The sequence below is a fragment of the Pleurodeles waltl genome, chromosome 6 (genome assembly GCF_031143425.1).
Source record: "Pleurodeles waltl isolate 20211129_DDA chromosome 6, aPleWal1.hap1.20221129, whole genome shotgun sequence".
In the NCBI taxonomy this organism is placed as follows: domain Eukaryota; kingdom Metazoa; phylum Chordata; class Amphibia; order Caudata; family Salamandridae; genus Pleurodeles; species Pleurodeles waltl.
The window spans coordinates 320,227,490-320,250,439 of record NC_090445.1 but is presented as its reverse complement, the minus strand read 5'-3'; the positions used below and the strand labels follow the sequence as shown (position 1 = coordinate 320,250,439).

Genomic DNA, 22,950 nt, shown 5'->3' with positions numbered 1-22,950 from the left:
CCCTTTTCCTAGCTGCTCCTACAACGACAGTCTGGTGGCAGCTGTGTAGTGATGAAAACCGGGTCTGTAGGAGGCGCCTTATACTTTTTTTCCACTCTTGGTGTGATTGCCCTACTTTTGACCGGCTCCTTAAAGATTTCTTTTGCGTGCCGGAGCATACCAGGGAGCATAGGCAGGCTTTGGTAGGAGCTGTGGGTGGAGGAGAGGGTGTTGAATAAAAAGTCATCCTCGACCTGTTCTGAGTGGAGGCTTACATTGTGAAATTGTGCTGCTCTAGCCACCACTTGAGAATACGCAGTGCTGTCCTCTGGTGGAGATGGCTTCGTAGGGTATGCCTCCGGGCTGTTATCTGACACTGGGGCGTCGTATAAGTCCCATGCGTCCTGATCTTGGTCACCCTGGCTCATGGTGGTGTGAGCTGGGGAATGTGATGGAGTTTGTGCTGGTGAGACGTTAATTACAGGTGGAGGAGAGGGTGGTGGAGTAACCTTTTTCACCACCTTTGTTTGTGGTGTTTGTTCAGTTTGGAACTCCAATCTTCTCTTTCTTCTAATAGGGGGAAGGGTGCTTATTTTTCCTGTCCCCTCCTGTATGAAAATACGCTTTTGCGTATGGTCTACATCAGTTGATTGTAGCTCTTCCTCAAACCTATGCTTTCGCATTTGGGAGGTTAGCGATTGCTCTTCTGTATAAGAGCCTGAAACTGTCTGTTGCAGTCTGTTTTGGCACCGAAACCCTGTCTGCATCTTTTTTCGGCTCCGAGGTGACTTTTTTCTTTTTCGGGGCCGAAACCTCTCGGCGTCGATCTTCGTCGGTGCCGCTGTCTCGGCGTCGAGCCGTGTCTACACCGGTATCTCGGTGTCGATGCTTGTCTCCAGCACTTTCTCGGTCCCGAGAAGGCTGCGTGCCGGTGTCTCGACCGGAGTCGGACGATCTCGGCACTGTTTGGGCCTTTTTCGGTGCCGACGGTCGGTCACCGAATTTATGGGTCGAGCCATGGCCTGGTGGCAGTGGCGTCCCCTGGGCCTTGTAAATCTTCTTCTGAGTGGTTTTCGACGTCTTACTCACGGTTTGTGTATCGTCGAATCCTTCGGAGTCCGATTCGTGGATCGAAAAGGTTCCTTCCTCTTCTTGTTCCTCGAACTCTCGGTGGGCTGTCGGCGCGGACGCCATCTGAAGTCTTCTGGCTCGACGGTCTCGGAGTGTTTTTCGGGACCGGAACGCACGACAGGCCTCGCAGGTGTCTTCACTGTGCACAGGTGACAGGCACAGGTTACAGACCAAGTGTTGGTCTGTATAGGGGTATTTATTGTGGCATTTGGGACAGAAGCGGAACGGGGTCCGTTCCATTGGCGTTCTTCTGCACGCGGTCGGGCCGACCAGGCCCCGACGGGGGATCGAAAAACTACCCCGAAGGGCACCGGAGCTCTTCGATCTTTTGACGCGGTGTTGAATCTAACTACGCCGATCCCGAACGCAACAATACCGACGAAAATCTTCCGAAATTAGCTATCTTTCCGTTCCGAAACTCGGAGCGACAGGAACACGTCCGAACCCGATGGCGGAAAAAAAAAACAATCGAAGATGGAGTCGACGCCCATGCGCAATGGAGACAAAAGGAGGAGTCACTAGGTCCCGTGACTCGAAAGACTTCTTCGAAGAAAAACAACTTGTAACACTCCGGCCCAACACCAGATGGCGAGCTATGCAAAACATGCGTATCTACAGCGACAGATGCCATCGAACCTGTAGTTTCATATGCCCGCTCTTGAAGCAGACCAGATCTCTGGTACCATTAAGTGTATTTTTCCCATTTTAGTGTGTTACCTTTCCTAGTCGTTGTTCTTGCTTCCCTGAGGACTGCTATTGCTTTTTCTGGCAGTCCTAGATGACTAAGGGCCAGATGTATCAAAGGGTTTTTCCCATTCTGTGTCAATGGGAAAATGTGTTCATACATATGGCCCTATATTCTATGCCTTCAGGAGCCATGCTGTTAAACTCAGTGTGTTTGGTTCTGGGTGAAGAACCTTTCCTCTTTGCATGGAGAGCAGGTCTGGTAACACTGGCGGTTTCGTCAAATTGTGTGCCTTCTCTGTTAGGTCCAAGTTAGGGGCTATGATTAGGAGTGTCATCTCTGACTGCCTGTATTTGTTGATTACCCTTGAGTAATAGATTTATGTGTCTCCCTGATGTTGAGTTTCTCCATATCAGCTCCCCATCCCATATGTGGGGCCTCTGCGGTGATGGTCAGTGTTGGAGCTGGCATCCTGAAGGGTCTTCCTGCCGTTAAATTTGCTTTGTTCCAAAATCTCTTGTCCTCCTGTACTCTCTGTGTGACAACCACTAGATCTTACCAGCTCCCCGTTGCCTGTGACCATTGGTTTTGGAATCACTCCTGGATAGGTCTTCATGTGTAGCCTGACATATGTTATTAGTGGTATGCAGGAGGCCATTATTCCTAACTATCTCCCCACTGTCCTCAATGTGCGAGATTGACCATTCTGGTAGTAGAGAGCTACTTGTGTTATGGCCAGGACTCTTTTCTCGAGTGGAAATGCTATACTTGTTCTGTGTTTATTCTTACTCCTAAAAAGGGTTTCTCCTGTTTTGGAGTAGGTCAAGATTTCTCCATATTTATTATGAATTCCAATCTGTGTAGCGTTGTCATTAGTGTTTTTATGCTGTCCCTGCACTTGTGTGCAGAACTTGCTCTCACCAGTCTGTTGTTTAATTAGGGGTATATATGTATTCCCATTCTTAGGTGAGTGGCTACGGATGCTAGGCACTTTGTGAATGCTCTGTGAGCTGACTTGATGCCTAAGGGCAGCACTCTGAATTGGTTGTGTGTTTTGTTTATTTTGAAGAGCAGGGACTTTTTGTGCCTGTGTCATTGGAATGTGCAGATAGGTGTCCTCTAAATCTAAGGCTGTCATGCAATCCCCATGTTGGAGTTAGGGGATAAACTTGTTTAGGAAGCTGAGGTCTAGTTGTGGGCTGAAGTGATTTGTCTGGTTTCGGAATTAGGAAGTATGTTGAGTAGACTTCTTGGCTAATCTCCTCTAAGGGTACCTTTTCTTTTGCTTTTTTTTGTAGCAGCTCTTTTGCTTCCTTTTGAAATTAGGTCATTTCTTCCTTTGTGTGGTTGTTGTGTTTTGGGCCTTGTCTTGTTTTCCCAATTCTGTGCAATAGTTGTGCTGAATTACATTGAGAATCCATTTGTTCGATGTGAGCTCTCTCCACAACTGGAGGAAGTCTCCTATTCTTCCCCCCACAGGTTTGTGTGTGGGTGGAAGTCCAATTTTAGTGAGCCACTTTTTCATTGTTGATGCTCCTCTTGACTGTGAATCCTTGAGAGGCCTGTTTCTGTGGTGCATGGAACTACCACTGTTGTGTTTCTGTCTGTGCCCGGCCTATGTGCTGGAAGATTTAGCATGATGGCACAGTCTGAAACCCCTGTCTTCCTGTTGGCCTTCTGATGGGGGTGGTTCCTCTTCTCTGCTGGCCCCCTAAACTGTAGGACCCCCATTAACTCAGCCATGTCATTATCTTTTTTGATTTCTTGCAATGTGCCATCTGTTGTACTACCTAACAAGTGTTCTCTGTTGAATGGGGTGTTGATGATGTTGGCCTGTACCTCATTTTTTTACCCTAAGATTCTAAGCGATGCATGGTGCTTTAGGGGAGTTCCTGTTACCAGTTGCCTCGCAGCTATGTCTGCGGCATCCAATGCTGACTTTAAGCATGTGTTGGCTATGTTATTTCCATCTTCTGCAAGGGCACTTGCTCTCGTCTAATATTGTTCTGTCAGCTGTCTCATTTACTTTGGCATCTCCTTCCAGTTCTGATGGACATACCTGTTAAGCAAGATGTTGGAGTTTGCTACACACCATTGTGTTGCTGCTCCTCTTTGGAATTTTCTTCCCACCTTTTCCATACTTTTACTTTCTCTATCCAGAGGCGGACCAGAGGTGGTTGGGATATTGGCTCTCTTGCTGGCTGTGACTACAAAGATTTAATCCACCGCCACATTTCCCTGAATGTATGGTGGGTCCCTAGAGAAATGGTTGTATTTTTTGTTCGACCCCGGGAGTCTCTGACCTGCAGGTTGAAGGCTCTTTGAATGCGTCTCTCCTATGATCCAAGATGCTTGGTAGCAGTGAAAGGAATGGATTTTTATTTGGAGAGGGTAGTAGTGTTTCTAGTAGGACATATGTCTGTGACTTTTCCTCATGCAGTTGGACTCCATAGCATTTTGCCACCTTCTTAACTGGCTGATTGTGCATAGTAACATCATCCAGAGGCGATTGCCTAGACAGATAAGTGTCAGCGGCTTCCTCAGGTAAATCTGCCTTAAGGTCTTGCCACTGTCCTTGGAAAGTCTTGGTACAGATCTTCTTCTTCTGTGATCTCTTGTTCTTCCTCCCCTTTTGGCTCTGGTGCCAAAGGGAGTTCCAGTTACTTTGAATCTTTACCGTCCTGTATGCTTTCCATTGAAGGTTTTGATGGCTTGATTTCGAGTGAGTGTTGTTCAGCATTGAGCGTAGGCGCTAATCTCTTTTTTAAAGCAGAAGTTTTGCGTTCTGTTGACTGAACTGCCGCTTTGTTCACCTTCTCTTGACCTCGATTGTCTTTTGATGCTGATAAATTCTCTGAGGCTTTTCCACCTGCAGTATCCTTTGTATAGGACCCAAGGGGTTCTTTTTGCCTCAAATAGCCTTTGATCGGCGAGACTTTCTGCGCTGAGGCACTCTTATGTGGTCTGTAGTCCGAAGCTTTCAGCTCGACTGCCTCCATCTTTTTCAGCGTTACCTGTATGCGCTTCTCCTTCAGTCTCTTTTGTTCTTTTTCGGCGTTGATGATAATGCTTTTGGCATCAGAGCCCCCTCCTTCCACTTCCATAGCAGCGCTATCCTATTCTACGCTCGATGTCTGAGTGAAGTTGCTTCCTCCTACCTCTGCATTGCGTAATGTACCTTTCTTCGTTTTTCTCAAATCTTTAGGAGTTTTGGCTTGAACTTTATGCATGCTTCGCATGAATCTGATTCGTAGTCTGTTGGCAGGCAGTGACTGCACACCTGGTTGTTCCTCTGGGTAAATTTATAGTGGCACTCCGGGAAGAAATGGAATGGTGTCTTATCCTTTTCATATAGAGAAGGGAGCCTCCTGCCTGCCCATTCTCCTTGTTTTCCTCATTGCAAGTTCCACTTACTTAAATGTTTTTGCTGTTATGCGGTAGAACCTCTTGGAAAAAATTCCCTTACTTCACTATGCCGATAATTTCTGTTTTCCTTCACGAAAATTCAATTTTTGTTTCTTCTTTCTCTCCTTTGTGTTTGGAGACCTGCACTATGTTTCCAGACCCAACGGTGGAAAAAAGGAATCTGAAGGTGGCGTCCAACAGTGGGGGCTTTTGGGGAAGGTGCCTGACATCACAGGAGGCTGGAACAAGCACCAAATGGTGGGGACCAATTGTTATGTTCTGCTATGTTGATTTGTACAGTGCACTAATCACCCAAGAGGGTGTTGAGGCGCTTCAGCTGGGTGTGTAGGTGTGTGGTCCCCAGGCGCTTATATGAGAAGCCAGGGCTGCAGCTTCTTGAGGAACTCAAGAAGTGAGGAGGAGGCTTGCTGTGTTGAGGGAGGTCGTTCTATGTCTTGGATGCAATGTGGTAGGAGAATGAGCAACCTCCAATTTTGCTGTATTGATTCTACCTACAGTTACTGTAGGGAGCAATAGGGGGGCTGAAAAGCAGACTGTTAAGTTGAAGAGCAAAAATAGAAAAAAAAAACATACCAGCTGAAATTGTCAAAAAAACAACCACTTTCAACAGAGTGGAGTGCAACACAGCCAAATTCTCAAAGTGAGGATAAAAACTAAATTTCCAAGCCCAGGGAAGAGGTTTGGAAGAGAATGGTCAGGCTACACCTGACAAGGCCCCAAGTTGTCTCAACCAGAAATGAAGCACGTGAAAAGGAATAATTGAACAGCTCTTCCTGAAAGAAAAGGGACCAAATACCCAGTGAAAGAAAAAGTCACACCTGCACCAAAATGAAAATGTCACTTACCCAGTGTACATCTGTTCGTGGCATCAGTCGCAGTAGATTCGCATGTTCTGCAATAGCTCGCCATCTGGTGTTGGGCCGGAGTGTTACAAGTTGTTTTTCTTCGAAGAAGTCTTTCGAGTCACGGGACCGAGTGACTCCTCCTTTTGTCTCCATTGCGCATGGGCGTCGACTCCATCTTCGATTGTTTTTCCCCGCAGAGGGTGAGGTAGGAGTTGAATTGTAGTAATAGTGCCCATGCAATGGAGTGACTAAGTATGCACCTATTTAAGGTTGAGATGACACATATATAAATAATTGAAGGTAACTTCCAAACTGCTACAGGCTCCCGGGGAGGCGGGTGGGCACATGCGAATCTACTGCGACTGATGCCACGAACAGATGTACACTGGGTAAGTGACATTTTCAGTTCGATGGCATCTGTCGCTGTAGATACGCATGTTCTGCATAGACTAGTAAGCAGTTATTTCCCCAAAAGCGGTGGATCAGCCTGTAGGAGTGGAAGTAGTCTGAAATAATGTTCTTAATACAGCTTGACCTACTGTGGCTTGTTGTGCGGATAACACGTCTACACAGTAGTGCTTGGTGAATGTGTGAGGCGTAGACCATGTGGCTGCCTTACATATTTCTTGCATTGGGATGTTTCCTAGAAAGGCCATGGTAGCACCTTTCTTTCTGGTTGAGTGTGCCCTTGGTGTAATGGGCAGCTGTCGTTTAGCTTTAAGGTAGCAGATTTGGATGCATTTAACTATCCATCTGGCTATACCTTGTTTTGAAATTGGGTTTCCTGCATGAGGTTTTTGAAATGCAATAAAGAGTTGTTTAGTCTTTCTGATGTTTTTTGTTCTGTCAATGTAATACATCAATGCTCTTTTGACATCTAATGTATGTAGTGCCCTTTCAGCTACGGTATCTGGCTGTGGAAAGAACACTGGAAGTTCCACTGTTTGATTTAGATGGAACGGTGAAATAACCTTTGGCAAAAATTTAGGATTGGTCCTTAGGACGACTTTATTTTTGTGTAGTTGTATAAAAGGTTCCTGTATTGTAAACGCCTGAATCTCGCTTACTCTTCTTAGGGAAGTAATGGCGATGAGAAATGCCACCTTCCAGGTTAGGAACTGTATGTCGCAGGAGTGCATGGGTTCAAAAGGTGGACCCATAAGTCTAGTTAGGACAACATTTAGGTTCCATGAAGGAACAGGTAGTGTTCTTGGTGGTATAATTCTCCTAAGGCCCTCCATGAATGCTTTAATGACTGGTATCTTATATAGGGAAGTTGAATAGGTAGTCTGCAGGTATGCAGATATTGCTGCAAGGTGTATTTTAATGGAAGAGAAAGCTAGGTTAGATTTTTGTAAGTGAAGCAAGTAACCCACTACATGTTCTGGAGTTGTGTGTAATGGTTGTATTTGATTAATATGGCAGTAGCAAACAAACCTCTTCCATTTACTTGCATAGCAGTGCCTGGTGGATGGCCTTCTGGCTTGTTTTATGACTTCCATACATTCTTGGGTAAGTTGTAAGTGCCCGAATTCTAGGATTTCAGGAGCCAGATTGCTAGATTCAGCGATGCTGGATCTGGGTGTCTGATCTTTTGGTTGTGCTGTGTCAACAGATCTGGCCTGTTGGGCAATTTGATGCAGGGTACCACTGATAGGTCTAGCAGCGTTGTGTACCAGGGTTGCCTTGCCCACGTTGGTGCTATCAATATGAGTTTGAGTTTGCTTTGACTGAGTTTGTTTACCAGGTAAGGAAGGAGAGGGAGAGGAGGAAAAGCGTAAGCAAATATCCCTGACCAGTTCATCCATAGGGCATTGCCTTGGGATTGTTTGTGTGGGTATCTGGATGCGAAGTTTTGGCATTTTGCGTTCTCCCTTGTCGCAAACAAGTCTATCTGAGGTGTTCCCCAGAGTTTGAAATAAGTGTTTAGAATTTGGGGGTGAATTTCCCATTCGTGGACCTGTTGATCTCGAGAGAGATTGTCTGCGAGTTGATTTTGGATCCCTGGTATAAACTGTGCTATTAGGCGAATTTGGTTGTGAATTGCCCAATGCCAAATTTTTTGTGCTAGCAGGCTTAACTGCGTGGAGTGCGTCCCCCCCTGCTTGTTTAGATAATACATTGTTGTCATGTTGTCTGTTTTGACGAGAATGTATTTGTGAACTATTATTGGTTGGAAAGCTTTTAGTGCTTGAAAAACTGCTAGAAGTTCTAGGTGATTGATATGCAGTTTTGTTTGATGTACGTTCCATTGTCCTTGTATGCTGTGTTGATCGAGGTGTGCTCCCCACCCTGTCATGGAAGCATCTGTTGTTATTACGTATTGTGGCACTGGGTCTTGGAAAGGCCGCCCCTTGTTTAAATTTATGTTGTTCCACCACAGAAGCGAGAGGTAAGTTTGGCGGTCTATTAACACCAGATCTAGAAGGTGACCCTGTGCTTGAGACCACTGTGATGCTAGGCATTGTTGTAAGGGCCTCATGTGCAGTCTTGCGTTTGGGACAATGGCTATGCATGAAGACATCATGCCTAGGAGTTGTAATACCATCTTTGCCTGTATCTTTTGTGTTGGATACATGCGTTGTATGATGGTGTTGAAATTTAGAATTCTTTGTGGACTTGGAGTGGCTACTCCCTTTGATGTGTCTATTATGGCTCCTAGGTATTGTTGTACCTTGCGCGGCAGAATGTTGGATTTTGTAAAGTTGACGGTGAACCCGAGTTTGAAGAGGGTTTGTATGATCTGATTTGTGTGATTTGAGCACTGTATGAACGAATGGGCCTTGATTAGCCAGTCGTCCAAATATGGGAACACATGTATTTGCTGCCTTCTTATGTGTGCAGCGACTACCGCTAGACATTTGGTAAAGACTCTTGGTGCGGTTGTTAATCCGAAAGGCAGTACCTTGAATTGGTAATGTATTCCTTTGAATACAAACCTTAGGTATTTCCTGTGCGATGGGTGTATTGGTATATGGAAATAAGCATCCTTGAGGTCTAAAGTTGCCATGTAGTCGTGTAGTTTTAGCAATGGCAATACTTCTTGTAGTGTGACCATGTGGAAGTGGTCTGATTTGATGAAAGTGTTCACTACTCTGAGGTCTAGGATTGGTCTCAGTGTTTTGTCCTTCTTTGGTATCAGAAAGTACAGTGAGTAAACTCCTGTGTTTATTTGTGTGTTTGGCACTAATTCGATTGCATTCTTTTGCAATAGTGCCTGCACTTCTATCTCCAGGAGATTGGAATGGTGTGTTGTTAAATTTTGTGCTTTTGGTGGTATGTTTGGAGGGAATTGTAGAAATTCTATGCAATAACCATGTTGGATAATTGCTAGAACCCAAGTGTCTGTAGTGATTTTCTCCCATGCTTTGTAATAATGACCTATTCTTCCCCCCACTGGTGTTGTGTGGAGGGGGTGAGTGACATGTGAGTCACTGTTTAGTAGTAGGGGTTTTGGGGCTTTGAAATCTTCCTCTATTTCTAGGGAATTGCCCTCCTCTATATTGTCCCCGAAAACCTCCTCTATACTGTCCCTGGTAACTGGACGGTGTGGCTTGTAAGGCGCTGGCTTGTGTGCTTTGACCCCGAAACCCCCCTCGAAAGGGCGTTTTACGGAATGTGCTGTAATTCCCTCTGCTCTGCGGGGAGTAGAGTGCGCCCATGGCTTTGGCAGTGTCCGTATCTTTTTTGAGTTTCTCAATCGCTGTGTCCACTTCTGGACCGAACAGTTCTTTTTCATTAAAAGGCATATTGAGAACTGCTTGTTGAATCTCTGGTTTAAATCCAGACGTTCGGAGCCATGCATGCCTTCTGATAGTTACAGATGTATTAATTGTCCGTGCAGCTGTATCTGCAGCGTCCATGGAGGAGCGTATCTGGTTGTTGGAGATGGTCTGTCCCTCCTCAACCACTTGTTTTGCCCTATTTTGTAAGTCCTTGGGCAGATGTTCAATGAGATGTTGCATCTCGTCCCAGTGGGCTCTGTCATAGCGCGCAAGTAGTGCCTGGGAGTTCGCGATGCGCCACTGGTTTGCAGCTTGTGCTGCGACTCTTTTACCAGCTGCATCGAACTTGCGGCTTTCTTTATCTGGGGGTGGTGCATCTCCAGATGTGTGAGAGTTGGCCCTTTTCCTAGCTGCTCCTACAACGACAGAGTCTGGTGGCAGCTGTGTAGTGATGAAAACCGGGTCCGTAGGAGGCGCCTTATACTTTTTTTCCACCCTTGGTGTGATTGCCCTACTTTTGACCGGCTCCTTAAAGATGTCTTTTGCGTGCCGGAGCATACCAGGGAGCATAGGCAGGCTTTGGTATGAGCTGTGGGTGGAGGAGAGTGTGTTGAATAAGAAATCATCCTCGACCTGTTCTGAGTGGAGGCTTACGTTGTGAAATTGTGCTGCTCTAGCCACCACTTGAGAGTACGCGGTGCTGTCTTCTGGTGGAGATGGCTTTGTAGGGTATGCCTCCGGACTGTTATCTGACACTGGGGCGTCGTATAGGTCCTATGCGTCCTGATCTTGGTCACCCTGGCTCATGGTGGTGTGAGCTGGGGAGTGTGATGGAGTTTGTGCTGGTGAAACGTTAATCACGGGCGGAGGAGAAGGTGGTGGGGTAACTCTTTTCACCACTTTTGGTTGTGGTGTTTGTTCCGTCTGGAACTCCAACCTTCTCTTTCTCCTAATGGGGGGAAGGGTGCTTATTTTTCCTGTCCCCTGCTGAATGAAGATACGCTTTTGCGTATGGTCCACATCAGTTGCTTGTAGCTCTTCCTCAAACCTATGCTTCTGCATTTGGGAGGTTAGCGAGTGCTCTTCTGTATAAGAGCCTGAAGCTGGGTCGCTTGCAGTTTGTTTCGGCATCGAAACTTTGTCTGCGTGTTTTTTCGGCTCCGAGGTGACTTTTTTCCTTTTCGGGGCCGAAACCTCTCGGCGTCGATCTGTTTCGGTGCCGCTGTCTCGGCGTCGAGCCGTGTCCACACCGGCATCTCGGTGTCGAGGCTTGTCTCCAGCACTTTCTCGGTCCCGAGAAGGCTGCGTGCCGGTGTCTCGACCGGAGTCGGACGATCTCGGCACTGTTTGGGCCTTTTTCGGTGCCGACGGTCGGTCACCGAATTTATGGGTCGAGCCATGGCCTGGTGGCAGTGGCGTCCCCTGGGCCTTGTAAATGTTCCTCTGAGTGGATTTCGACGTCTTACTCACGGTTTGTGTATCGTCGAATCCTTCGGAGTCTGAGTCTTGGATCGAGAAGGTACCTTCCTCTTCCTGTTCCTCGAACTCCCGTTGGGCTGTCGGTGCGGACGCCATCTGAAGTCTTCTGGCTCGACGGTCTCGGAGTGTTTTTCGGGACCGGAACGCACGACAGGCCTCGCAGGTGTCTTCGCTGTGCTCAGGTGACAGGCACAGGTTGCAGACCAAGTGTTGGTCTGTGTAGGGGTATTTATTGTGGCATTTGGGGCAGAAACGGAACGGGGTCCGTTCCATCGGCGTTCTTCAGCACGCGGTCGGGCCGACCAGGCCCCGACGGAGGATCGAAAAACTACCCCGAAGGGCACCGGAGCTCTTCGATCTTCGATGCGGTGTGGAATCTAAGTACGCCGATCCCGAACGCAACAATACCGACGAAAATCTTCCGAAATTAGCTAATTTTCCGTTCCGAAACTCGGAGCGACAGGAACACGTCCGAACCCGATGGCGGAAAAAAAACAATCGAAGATGGAGTCGACGCCCATGCGCAATGGAGACAAAAGGAGGAGTCACTCGGTCCCGTGACTCGAAAGACTTCTTCGAAGAAAAACAACTTGTAACACTCCGGCCCAACACCAGATGGCGAGCTATTGCAGAACATGCGTATCTACAGCGACAGATGCCATCGAACATATGATACCTGGATAGTAGAAAGCAGGATATCCAGGAACAATTCTGAATTCTTACAGCAAACAAAGCAGGAAAGGAGGAGCTACACCAGATGACCGCAGAAAGGGACAGTGTGTATGGAAATTATCCAGAAGGGCATGCAGAACAAGCAACCCCAAAGGAACATCCAACAAAGACTGCAGAGACCTTAGGCCTACGGGCTACAAAGTCTATCAGTCCAGAACCACAGTACTTTCTTAAAAGTAATAACTGTAAGCAGAGTCAACAATCCAGGTCCCTTCGCTTAGAGTACCCAGAATTCTGAGCCAAAATCCCAATGCTAACCAGACCAGGCAATGTGCAACTAATAAAATCAGACCAGTGCAGACTGGATGCTGAGAACACAACCCATGACACCATCTAATTATAACTATAAAAGATAAGGTAGGGTAAGCTTAGCCTGACTGGTTTCTAGGCAACTTACAACAAGTGGTAATATTATCCCTATTTGATGAACTCATTTGCCGTCCCCAGAGTGATGAGAAGGTGGGAGGAACTTTCTGGATTAGAACCTGTACCCAACAAGTTACACAAAGTTTTAAGGAGAGGATGCCCCTCTGTAATGATATGTGGCTTTTGTCCACTGACTCCATGTTGCACTTAGTCTAGCAGCACACCGTAACATTAGTGACCACCAAATTCATTTTGCCTATTGACTTTCTTTAGCATTAGCCACTGCCACGTTAAAAGCTGCAAGTAGTTTTCAACATTGTACAATGTGCACATGTTTTCATTTTATGTGTACTTTCCCACCGAGGGCTTAGGCTGATAAGAATGTACTAAGACGGCAGGGTACGGTCTTGTTTTGAATTGGCACCTTGGGATTGTGGCCAAGTCCCGACGTGTTATTTTCAAAGCTGGCCTAAAGCAATCAGCATTTTTTGAATAAAGTGAGAGGAAAGTTCTAGAACTTTCCTCTCTTCTTTGTTCAAAGTGTAAGAGGCCGAGACCATATGGACTAGGGACAGAGAGTGATTGCAGATCCCAAGCATATCCAGGACGCTGGAGTGTGTCATCCTTCCCGTGAGGATAATTGATCTCTCTCCTCGATCGATTCTGGGATCTGGCAATCTGATGCTGAATAGGAGGGAGATGAAGCAGTGATGCCCTTGCCTCATGGTGATGCATATTTTGTAATTCATTATTTGCTTTGTGCTTTGCATTATACTATAGATACATATATTTTCTGTGTTTATTGCAGTGGAGAATCATTTGTACATGTTTCATTTCATTGCTGTGACCATTTTTAAACGTGTGCTTCCAGCATGCTAATCTCCTTTTAGGAACCTTGCGTAGTGAAATCATAAATGTCTTCTTTGGACTAAGAAGTGCATTCCATATATTTTTGTCAGTGCATAAGTGTTTCAGCTCTGTCATTAGTGAAGCAAAACACCCTCTTCCCTCAGCTTTCTTAGAGACCATTACAACAAAAAGGTGAGCTTGGAAAAGGTTAGCCAACAAGAAGCTAGTCAGCCCATGAGCTGTTCCTGAGTTGAAAGATATCAGAGTAAGTAGTAAATGGAAGACTTATTTATACACCTGAAAGTATACAAAATGTGCATACTATAAAGATGGAAGGTTTCTTTACAAATAAATAACATGTCAACAGAGTGAAGCCTACCAGAGCAAAAGACACTCTGAAACCGGCAATGCAAGGTCTGATAAATTTACAAAAGGGAAGACGTAGCCCAACGAAAAGAACACAAAGCATGGAGAAGGCAGGGGGAATACCAACCCTGACCCTTAAAGCCGTAACTCACATCCCTTCTGGACTTACAAAGCTGAGACAGGCCAAAAATTGTCACAGTCTTCCCCGCCCATCCCCAGACACAGCGATCTAGTAGTGAAGCATGGAAATCTCAGGAGAAACTATTACCCTAGTAAATAATGCGGGCTCCCAACGATTCCATGATCGATATAAAGATCTTGTGGTCTTTGCCCCTTTGTAGCCACATTGATAGGAGGCGCCTGAGGGGAAGAGCAGAAAGTGACTGAGGGAGGCCGGTTTTTGAGCTTTTGCAAGGCCATGTGGTATATGAAAAGAGGAGGACACACCTGAGATGTTAATACTAGGATGAAGAAGGTTGACAAAGTAATGATGAGTTACCTGTAAACAAAATAATGTGAAGATGCGTTACAACATGAAGCACTCAAATACTTTGAGGTCCAGGAGTACTACATAAAAATGTAAAATTATTATAGAGGAGACCCAGTTGCCCTTCAACCCTTAATATCAAAGTGAACACAGAGAAGAAAAACATTGATTTTTAAAGCTGACCTGTAAGGAAATGCCTCCTTGGCATGGTTACCCCCTGACTTTTTGCCTTTGCTGATGCCAAGTTATGATTTGAAAGTGTGCTGAGGCTTGCTAACCAGGCCCCAGCACCAGTGTTCTTTCCCTAAAACTGTACCTTTGTTTCCACAATTGGCACACCCTGGCATCCAGGTAAGTCCCTTGTAACTGGTACCCCTGGTACCAAGGGCCCTGATGCCAGGGAACGTCTCTAAGGGCTGCAGCATGTCTTATGCCGCCCTGGGGACCCCTCACTCAGCACAGACACACTGCATACCAGCTTGTGTGTGCTGGTGGGGAGAAAATGACTAAGTCGACATGGCACTCCCCTCAGGGTGCCATGCCAACCTCACACTGCCTATGGCATAGATAAGTCACCCCTCTAGCAGGACTTACAGCCCTAAGGCAGGGTGCACTATACCATAGGTGAGGGCATAGGTGCATGAGCACTATGCCACTACAGTGTCTAAGCAAAACGTTAGATATTGTAAGTGCAGGGCAGCCATAAGAGTATATGGTCTGGGAGTCTGTCATACACGAACTCCACAGCACCATAATGGCTACACTGAAAACTGGGAAGTTTGGTATCAAACTTCTCAGCACAATAAATGCACACTGATGTCAGTGTACATTTTATTGTGAAATACACCCCAGAGGGCATCTTAGAGATGCCCCCTGAAAACATACCCGACTTCCAGTGTGGACTCACTAGTTTTGCCAGCCTGCCACACACCAGACATGTTGCTGGCCACATGGGGAGAGGGCCTTTGTCACTCTGTGGCTAGTAACAAAGCCTTTACTGGGTGGAGGTGCTTCTCACCTCCCCCTGCAGGAACTGTAACACCTGGCGGTGAGCCTCAAAGGCTCACCCCCTTTGTTACAGCGCCACAGGGCACTCCAGCTAGTGGAGATGCCCGCCCCCTCCCGCCACGGGCCCACTTTTGGCGGCAAGGCCGGAGGAGATAATGAGAAAAACAAGGAGGAGTCACTGGCCAGTCAGGACAACCCCTAAGGTGTCCTGAGCTGAGGTGACTCTGACTTTTAGAAATCCTCCATCTTGCAGATGGAGGATTTCCCCAATAGGATTAGGGATGTCCCCCCTCCCCTCAGGGAGGAGGCACAAAGAGGGTGTAGCCAACCTCAGGCCTAGTAGCCATTGGCTCCTAACCCCCCAGACCTAAACACACCCCTAAATTTAGTATTTAGGGGCCCCCAGAACCAAGCAAGATAGATTCCTGCAACCTAAGACGAAGAAGGACTGCTGACCTGAAAGCCCTCCAGAGAAGACGGAGACACCAACTGCTTTGACCCCAGCCCTACCGGCCTGTCTCCCCACTTCAAGAAAAACTGCAACAGCGATGTGTTCCCCAGGTTCCAGCGACCTCTGAAGCCTCAGAGGACTACCCTGCATCTAAAAGGACCAAGAACTCCAGAGGACAGCGGCTCTGCTCCAAAGAAGAAACAACTTTGCAACAAAGAAACAACTTTTAAAGGACTACACGTTTCCCGCCGGAAGCGTGAGGCTTTCCACTCTGCACCTGACGCCCCCGGCTCGACCTGCGGAGAAACAACACTACAGGGAGGACTCCCCGGTGACTGCGACCCTGTGAGTAGCCAGAGTTGACCCCCCCGAGCCCCCCCAGCGACGCCTGCAGAGGGAATCCAGAGGCTCCCCCTGACCGCAACTGCCTGCTTCTAAGAACCCGACGCCTGGTAAAGACACTGCACCCGCAGCCCCCAGGACCTGAAGGATCCGACCTCCAGTGCAGGAGCGACCCCCAGGTGGCCCTCTCCCTTGCCCAGGTGGTGGCTACCCCGAGGAGCCCCCCCCCCCCTTGCCTGCCTGCTTCGCTGAAGAGACCCCTGGGTCTCCCATTGAACTCCATTGCAAACCCGACGCCTAGTTGCACTCTGCACCTGGCCGCCCCCGTGCCACTGAGGGTGTAGCTTTTGTGCTGACTTGTGTCTCCCCCGGAGCCCTACAAAACCCCCCTGGTCTTCCCTCCGAAGTCGCGGGTACCTACCTGCTGGCAGACTAGAACCGGGGCACCCCCTTCTCCACTGAAGCCTATGCGTTTTGGGCACCACTTTGACCTCTGCACCTGACTGGCCCTGAGCTGCTGGTGTGGTAACTTTGGGGTTGCCCTGAATCCCCAACGGTGGGCTACCTTGGACCCAACTGTGAACCCTGTAGGTGGTTTACTTACCTGCAAAACTAACAAATACTTACCTCCCCCAGGAACTGTTGAAATTTGCACTGTGTCTAGTTTTAAAATAGCTTATTGCCATTTTTGTGAAAACTGTACATGCTATTTTGCTGATTCAAAGTTCCTATGATGCCTAAGTGAAATACCTTTCATTTGAAGTATTGATTGTAAATCCTGAACCTGTGGTTCTTAAAATAAACTAAGAAAATATATTTTTCTATATAAAAACCTATTGGCCTGGAATTGTCTTTGAGTGTGTGTTCCTCATTTATTGCCTGTGTGCATACAACAAATGCTTAACACTACCCTCTGATAAGCCTACTGCTCGACCACACTACCACAAAATAGAGCATTAGAATTATCTCTTTTTGCTACTATCTTACCTCTAAGGGGAACCCTTGGACTCTGTGCATGCTATTTCTTACTTTGAAGTAGTACATACGGAGCAAACTTCCTACATGACCACTCACCTCTTTAAAGAGTAGTACATCTCAACACTATAGAACTTCCCTCCTATACTCCTTAATACTGTGAGCGATTCAACAGTTTAAAATCACAGCCCTTATCCTGTACAGCACTCCCTTGTACCTAGCTAGATTCAAGCCTCGTATAAAATACCATACTATATACTAAAAATATTTCACACTTGGCATGCTGGGTGCACTCAGGTGAGAGAAGGTGTTACAGGGAGAGTTACTCACTCACAAATTGCAAAAGGGATCCGGTTACCCAGATGTCCTTTCTCCAACACAAAGAGGCAGCATAAGCATTGGATTGGGTGTGGTGATGGCTCATAATTCTCTGCACCAGAGAGCGTGAACACCAGGGGCAGTTTCTCTTTTCAGGCCGTAGGGGCTGCACCCCTCTGGAATTCCTACACATTCAATTTGTTTTGAGAAACAATCATATCTCTAAACAAATAGATGCATTGAAGTTTGAGCTGTCTGTCCCAGGCTGCCTGCGTCGCCTTGCTTTGAAGCACGAGACAGAAGCTAGGCAGTAAATCAACTTTCTACACTGTGATGCATGATGCAGGGCTGACTGCTTTAAAGCCCTTCATTTTTATTGTGGGCTACAGTAGTATCCACTACAGGCCAGTGACGCTTTTAGCGTCATGATTTTGGGCGTCTGAGTCTTCATCCCTGCGTGAGAGCAGCCATCTGTCATTAACAGGCATAGATCCCACCCTTTCCCCATTGGTCATGCAGTAGGAATGGATGCAAGCATGTATGATTAAGGACCATATGTACGAACACTTTTTTCCCATAGACACAGAATGGGTAAAAACCTTTGCTACATCTGGCCCTTAGTGCCTTGTCTTCTGTAACGGTAAGTTTCATAATGCTAATCTTGTATTATTTTTATTGAACTGAGACCCCCTGTCACGCTAACCTCCCCCATGTGACACGCCCAGGCCCTGGCTACAGATCGCTGGCTCTGTTAGAAGTGGAGCTGCTGTATTTGTTCCTCATGAAACTGTTCCAAAAGCAGGGTACTTGTTCCTTTGCGAAATTGATCCAAACATCCGAGTCAAGCGCAAGTGGAGAAATGCATGATTACAGTAAAGGCAGTTATCTGCTGTATGGCGTTAAAACTGGTCCCATCTTCATGCCTTTAACATTAATGCCACAGACATTGTTTGATATGTGAATCATGAATGTTAAAATGTGTGTCAGCCATTTAGTTCCTCTTATTTCACCTTTTACTTAATGTTGCATTCCCCAAGAGACTTCGCTGTTTCATAATGCTGTGTTTCTCTGCATTGTGTTACTCCTGCACAGTGCATACTTTCACTCGTGCCAGGTGTTTATGAGGGGCTTTGATTGAGAGTGCTGGTGCTGAGGCTGAAGGCAAAGCAAAGTGCTTGACAGTGGGTTGGTCTCTCTGCAGAGCACACAGACCAATGGTCATGTATTCCAGCTGCAAATTAAATTTACAGTATAAATATGTGTGAAGGGGTGTGTAGAGGTCAAAATATTTAGAAGGCAAATGCAAAATTAAATACATGTGCTTAGATGTGAATGAGTGTAGTGTACGTTTGGCGTTGTAAAATAAGGGAGATGCAAGGGAGTGAATTCAGGGGAGAGGGAAAAGAGGGCGCTGAAGAGGAAAGAGAGAAGGTTGAAAATGTGCAGATGGATGAGATATGAAGAGAAAAGGGCATACGTATCTAACTTAAAGGACACATAACTGAAGGCCACACTCCTTCCATAGGCCTCAATTATATTTACTTCGCAGTCTCACAATTTCAGAATCTAAACATTTTCAATGTTAATTATTTATAGCTAATCATTGTTGTTACTCATTTTTCTTAAACAGCTAACAACCATTGACAAAGCCATTAGTACTGTCAGCCTTTAGATATATGTCAGTTCTTGTGTTTTATTCCTGGATGCAATAATATCCCAGAGAGAAACCAAAATACAGGCTAGGTGGCACACTATGGAAATCACAGACATTTATTTTACATGTTCCCTTTTAGAGGGCCCCCACTTTTTTTCATCCCACTTAAAGATCTGTCTGCAAATATTTCTGTATCATTGATTGCAGCCAGCAGCTGTGGGTGCTTCCTGATGCCTGCTTAGAGCATTTTCTTCCAGATTTGATGATGCATGCAGTGCAGGGCACTGGGCAAGCACACACTCTAAAGGGCCTGAAGGTGTCGCGCTATAGAATTTACACATTAAAGTAACTGTTGAATCTATTAATGCATTAAGATATGGGTCACTTTTTAATGTGTTTAGTATTTCAATATGTTCCCACTGCTTTATAAACCTTGCTTTCTCACTAAATTAATTTGCTTTCAACACCATGTGTCAATCTTTTTTCAATTTTTTCTTGGGAGGAGAACTCGCCTTGGATCACACTTTTGTCCATTAAGCTTGCTGGCCTCACTTGCTACATACAAGTTATACCTAACTTTTATGCCCCACCACTTTGAAATGTCATCAGCCCCCACTGGTGAACACACATATTAAATTGAAACTTACTCTTCTTCCCTTTCACTCTTCTCCCGTTTAGCCCCCCATCCAGTCCAGTTTTTAAGATATGCTTTTACCAGTGTGAAAGGCCTCCTTACCTTCTTCCAGCATCAGTGTAGTATCTGCAGTGTCGCTTGCAACCAAGTTCAGGGTGATCTCCTGCTGACCTAAAGAAAAGATAGAGAGGTGACATGAACGACCGGTTTCACTAGCACAAGGCTACTGTGCTCCTTCCAGGCACCAAGGCCTTCTGGTGCACTGGAAGTGAGATTAGCAGGTAACTTCATGTCAACAGGCCAGACAGGCCTGACCAGGCCATAGGTGTTGTTGAACCAGGGGCTGGTTTCACTACTGGTGGGGCCGATTTTGTTGCTGGGGGCCAGCTGCGTTTCCTGCCTGCAGAACAAATGGGTTTATAGTGTGCAGGTCAGACCACCCTCTCTTAAAAGTCATTTCATTTTGCATTTGGTCGGTTCCTGTCTCCTGCAGGGTCATCATGAGCAGCAATGACCTTAAAGGCTTTAGGGGTAAAGGGGTGATGGGTTCTGCTTTTGCTTGGCTCAGAGAGGAAAGGAGGCACTGTGAAAAAAGTAATTTCCTAGGATCACACAATGTGGTCAACTAGAAGCCGGGACTGATGCAGGGTTTCCTGATTTTACCTTGCACAATTCGACCATTACTTAGTTAATTTTTTCTGTCTCCAGTTTCACAACACAGCTTAGTGGTTTGTATTTAACTCTTTGAGATGCTAAAACAGCACTTTGTGTTAAATATACCTGGGCCATGCATTTTTCTCAATGGTAGGTATTTGCAGTGCTTGGGGTATGGGACGTTTTAATGCAGAAACCAAAATGAAAACTAGAACACCCAATCTTAGTCAGTGCACAGGGACGATTTGCTTCACATAGCTATAAGTCTTTATTCACTGTCATCCATTCTTGAATTAATTTATCCCATTGAGTCATGCAGCCATGTCTCCAGTCTCCATCCATCAAGTCAGTGATTGGATCAGGTTCTATACTGAAAAATATGTCATAAAATGCACCATATTAGCAATTTTCTTGGGGGGGAGAACCACCCCTGCCCCACCAGCCCCTCTTGCCATGGTCAAGCTCGCTCACCCATAGCATGCAGTATGAGGGCTGGTCTGACAAAATTTGTCGGGCTGCTTTTGATTCCCAACCCAGCAAAGCATATCATCACAGTCCTGAGCTTTTATTAAACAACCCAATAGATACTGGGCTCTGTGGTCCAAGTTTGCCTCAACTAATTCAGTTGAACTACAGATCTAGATTACAGTGGATTATTGGAATGTTAGAAAGACAGAACTGGAATTTAGTGCCAGGGGTGACATGGACTCATCAAGTAACCTACACTGGAAGAGCCACACCAGGTTCTATAGCTCTGTGGCTCAGACTTCCTCAAGAGGCTGCTCCAGTAAGCATGCCCCGAAAGTTTAATTTCAACCTCTGATCATATTATCTTTAACATTCCCTTTGAAATATCAGTGTGCTTAGATCCCCTAAAAAACAGGTTTAGTCAGAAAAGAAAAACCTTGCTTACATTTGATTTTTTAAGACTAACGTGTGGTATAGATTTCTATGATATGTGTAATCTTGCCATCTAGTGGTAAGTATCTCCCTGTAGTCCAGGGAGGGCATTCAGATTGTGGTCAGGAACGAGGGCGTTTGCTATAATAATCAAGGGAGTAGCCAGAAAAATAAACAACTTCCCAATTTAAAACATTAAAATTATGCTGTGGGAGCAAGAGAAGTGAGCATTCAAATCAAGTAACCCTAACGTTTCCTGTGAGAGTTTCTTTCTTTGCTCTATTCTTTTTTTCTTTGTGTCACAGTGTGACTCATTTTTTGCCTCGTTTGTTTTCTTTCCATCTTTTTTCCATTTAATTCCTCCATTGCATTTGTTTTACTATTGTTCCTTCTACATTTCTTTACTTCTTTCATTACTTCTTAATTTTTATCTTTTTTTATATCTGTCCTTCCGTCTACCCTATATCTCCTCTCTTTACTTCTTTCTTTCAAAGCTTTTGTTTCTGTGTTTTGTTGTTTCCAGATTTTCCTTTCATTCCATCGTTCTTACTCCTTCCGTCACTCCATTTTTCTTAATCTTTCTGTTCTCCATTGTCCTACTTTACAGCTTTCTTTCCTCCTTTTAGAACGTTTCCTGCCGTCTCTATTGCTCCTTCTTTCTGTCAGTTGTTAGGGCTCTCATAGAGACATGATATGTCTCATCTGTGCGTTAGAACATGCCCACCTCTTGCAATTTCTTCCTTTGTGTGCCCTTTCGAAAAAATACTTGTTTTTCTGGGGGCAGTTGCTTACATTTTTCCCGCATTTTGGGTGTGATGCTCACGCCCATGGAACTGGCCCAGTTACTTATAGCCTTTCACTTCTGGGCCATTTGTCTTTCGTTCGTGCAACGTTTTTTTTTGTTTGTTTTGCAGTGCAGTGCAGCTCAGCCTCGATGGGCAGCAAAAGTAAGTGCTGTAAAACCTTGCGATACTGCGATTTTTATATATACCCGATTTTCAACAAGGCAGACAAAATGCCTTCATTTTTCTTTGCAAATGTTTTCCATAGCACTAAAAACCACAAACCGGTATACAGGTTTGTTTGTTCTTGTTCCATTAAAAACTTACTATATGCTGCTTCATGCTGTAGCGAATAGAAGGTCTAATTCGCCGCAAATCCATAATGAGACATCACGACTCAATGCCGATTAGTTGCTGTTCGATGCCACTTGCGCACCATATGTGGCAGGTACCCGGTATCATTACAATTTCTACATCTCTGCCAGCACGTTTTCATCCATTTGAGATGCAATTTTGTAAAATAATTAAATGAACTGGAGAGAAATGTGTTGTGTAGGAAAACGTTTTGAAAGCTAGTTTAAACAAAATTGGGTAATCTACTTGTAGGAAGCAGGCCTGGTGTGCAGGGAGCACCTATGGTGTTATCACCTTATACCAGGTCTGGGTATCCCCTATTAGTGAGGTGTAGGCAGTGTCTAGGAAGCCAGGCTCTCTAGAGGTAGCTGTGGATGAGCAGTCAAGACTTATTGAGGAGACATGCAAAGCTTATGCAATACCACTATAATCACACAACACTTACACACATGAAAAGAATCACACAGTGTTACAAAAATAAAGGTACTTTATTATAGTAACACAAATATTAAAATACTGTACAGGCAATACCCCAACTGGAGGTAAGTAAACACACTATTATATACACATTAGAAATCAGTAAATAGCATAGAAAGCAATAGGCATTGGTAAAAGCAATAGCAAATAGTGAGGGCCCTAGGGGAGGGCCAAACCGTATACTAAAAAAGTGGAATGTGAAAGGCAGTCTCCCGCTCAAAGAATGGGAATCAGCAGAGGGGAGCTGGAGGAACTAGGAACCCCAGAAGGTGAGTACCAGAGTGAACCCCAGCTAACAGGAGACAAGAGGTAAATACCTAGTTTTCCCCCA

The 22,950-nt window shown here is 45.7% G+C and overlaps 1 protein-coding gene across 1 annotated transcript in view; it reads right to left on the bottom strand.

Annotated features, from left to right (window-relative positions):
• The window catches only part of LOC138299672 (interferon regulatory factor 9-like), a 209,017-nt gene that overhangs the window by 114,011 nt on the left and 72,056 nt on the right, over window positions 1–22,950 (bottom strand). Inside the window, exon 6 of the mRNA XM_069238144.1 lies at window positions 19,555–19,623. Coding sequence (XP_069094245.1) covers window positions 19,555–19,623 — 69 coding nt within the window. The remainder of the gene's footprint in view (window positions 1–19,554; window positions 19,624–22,950) is intronic.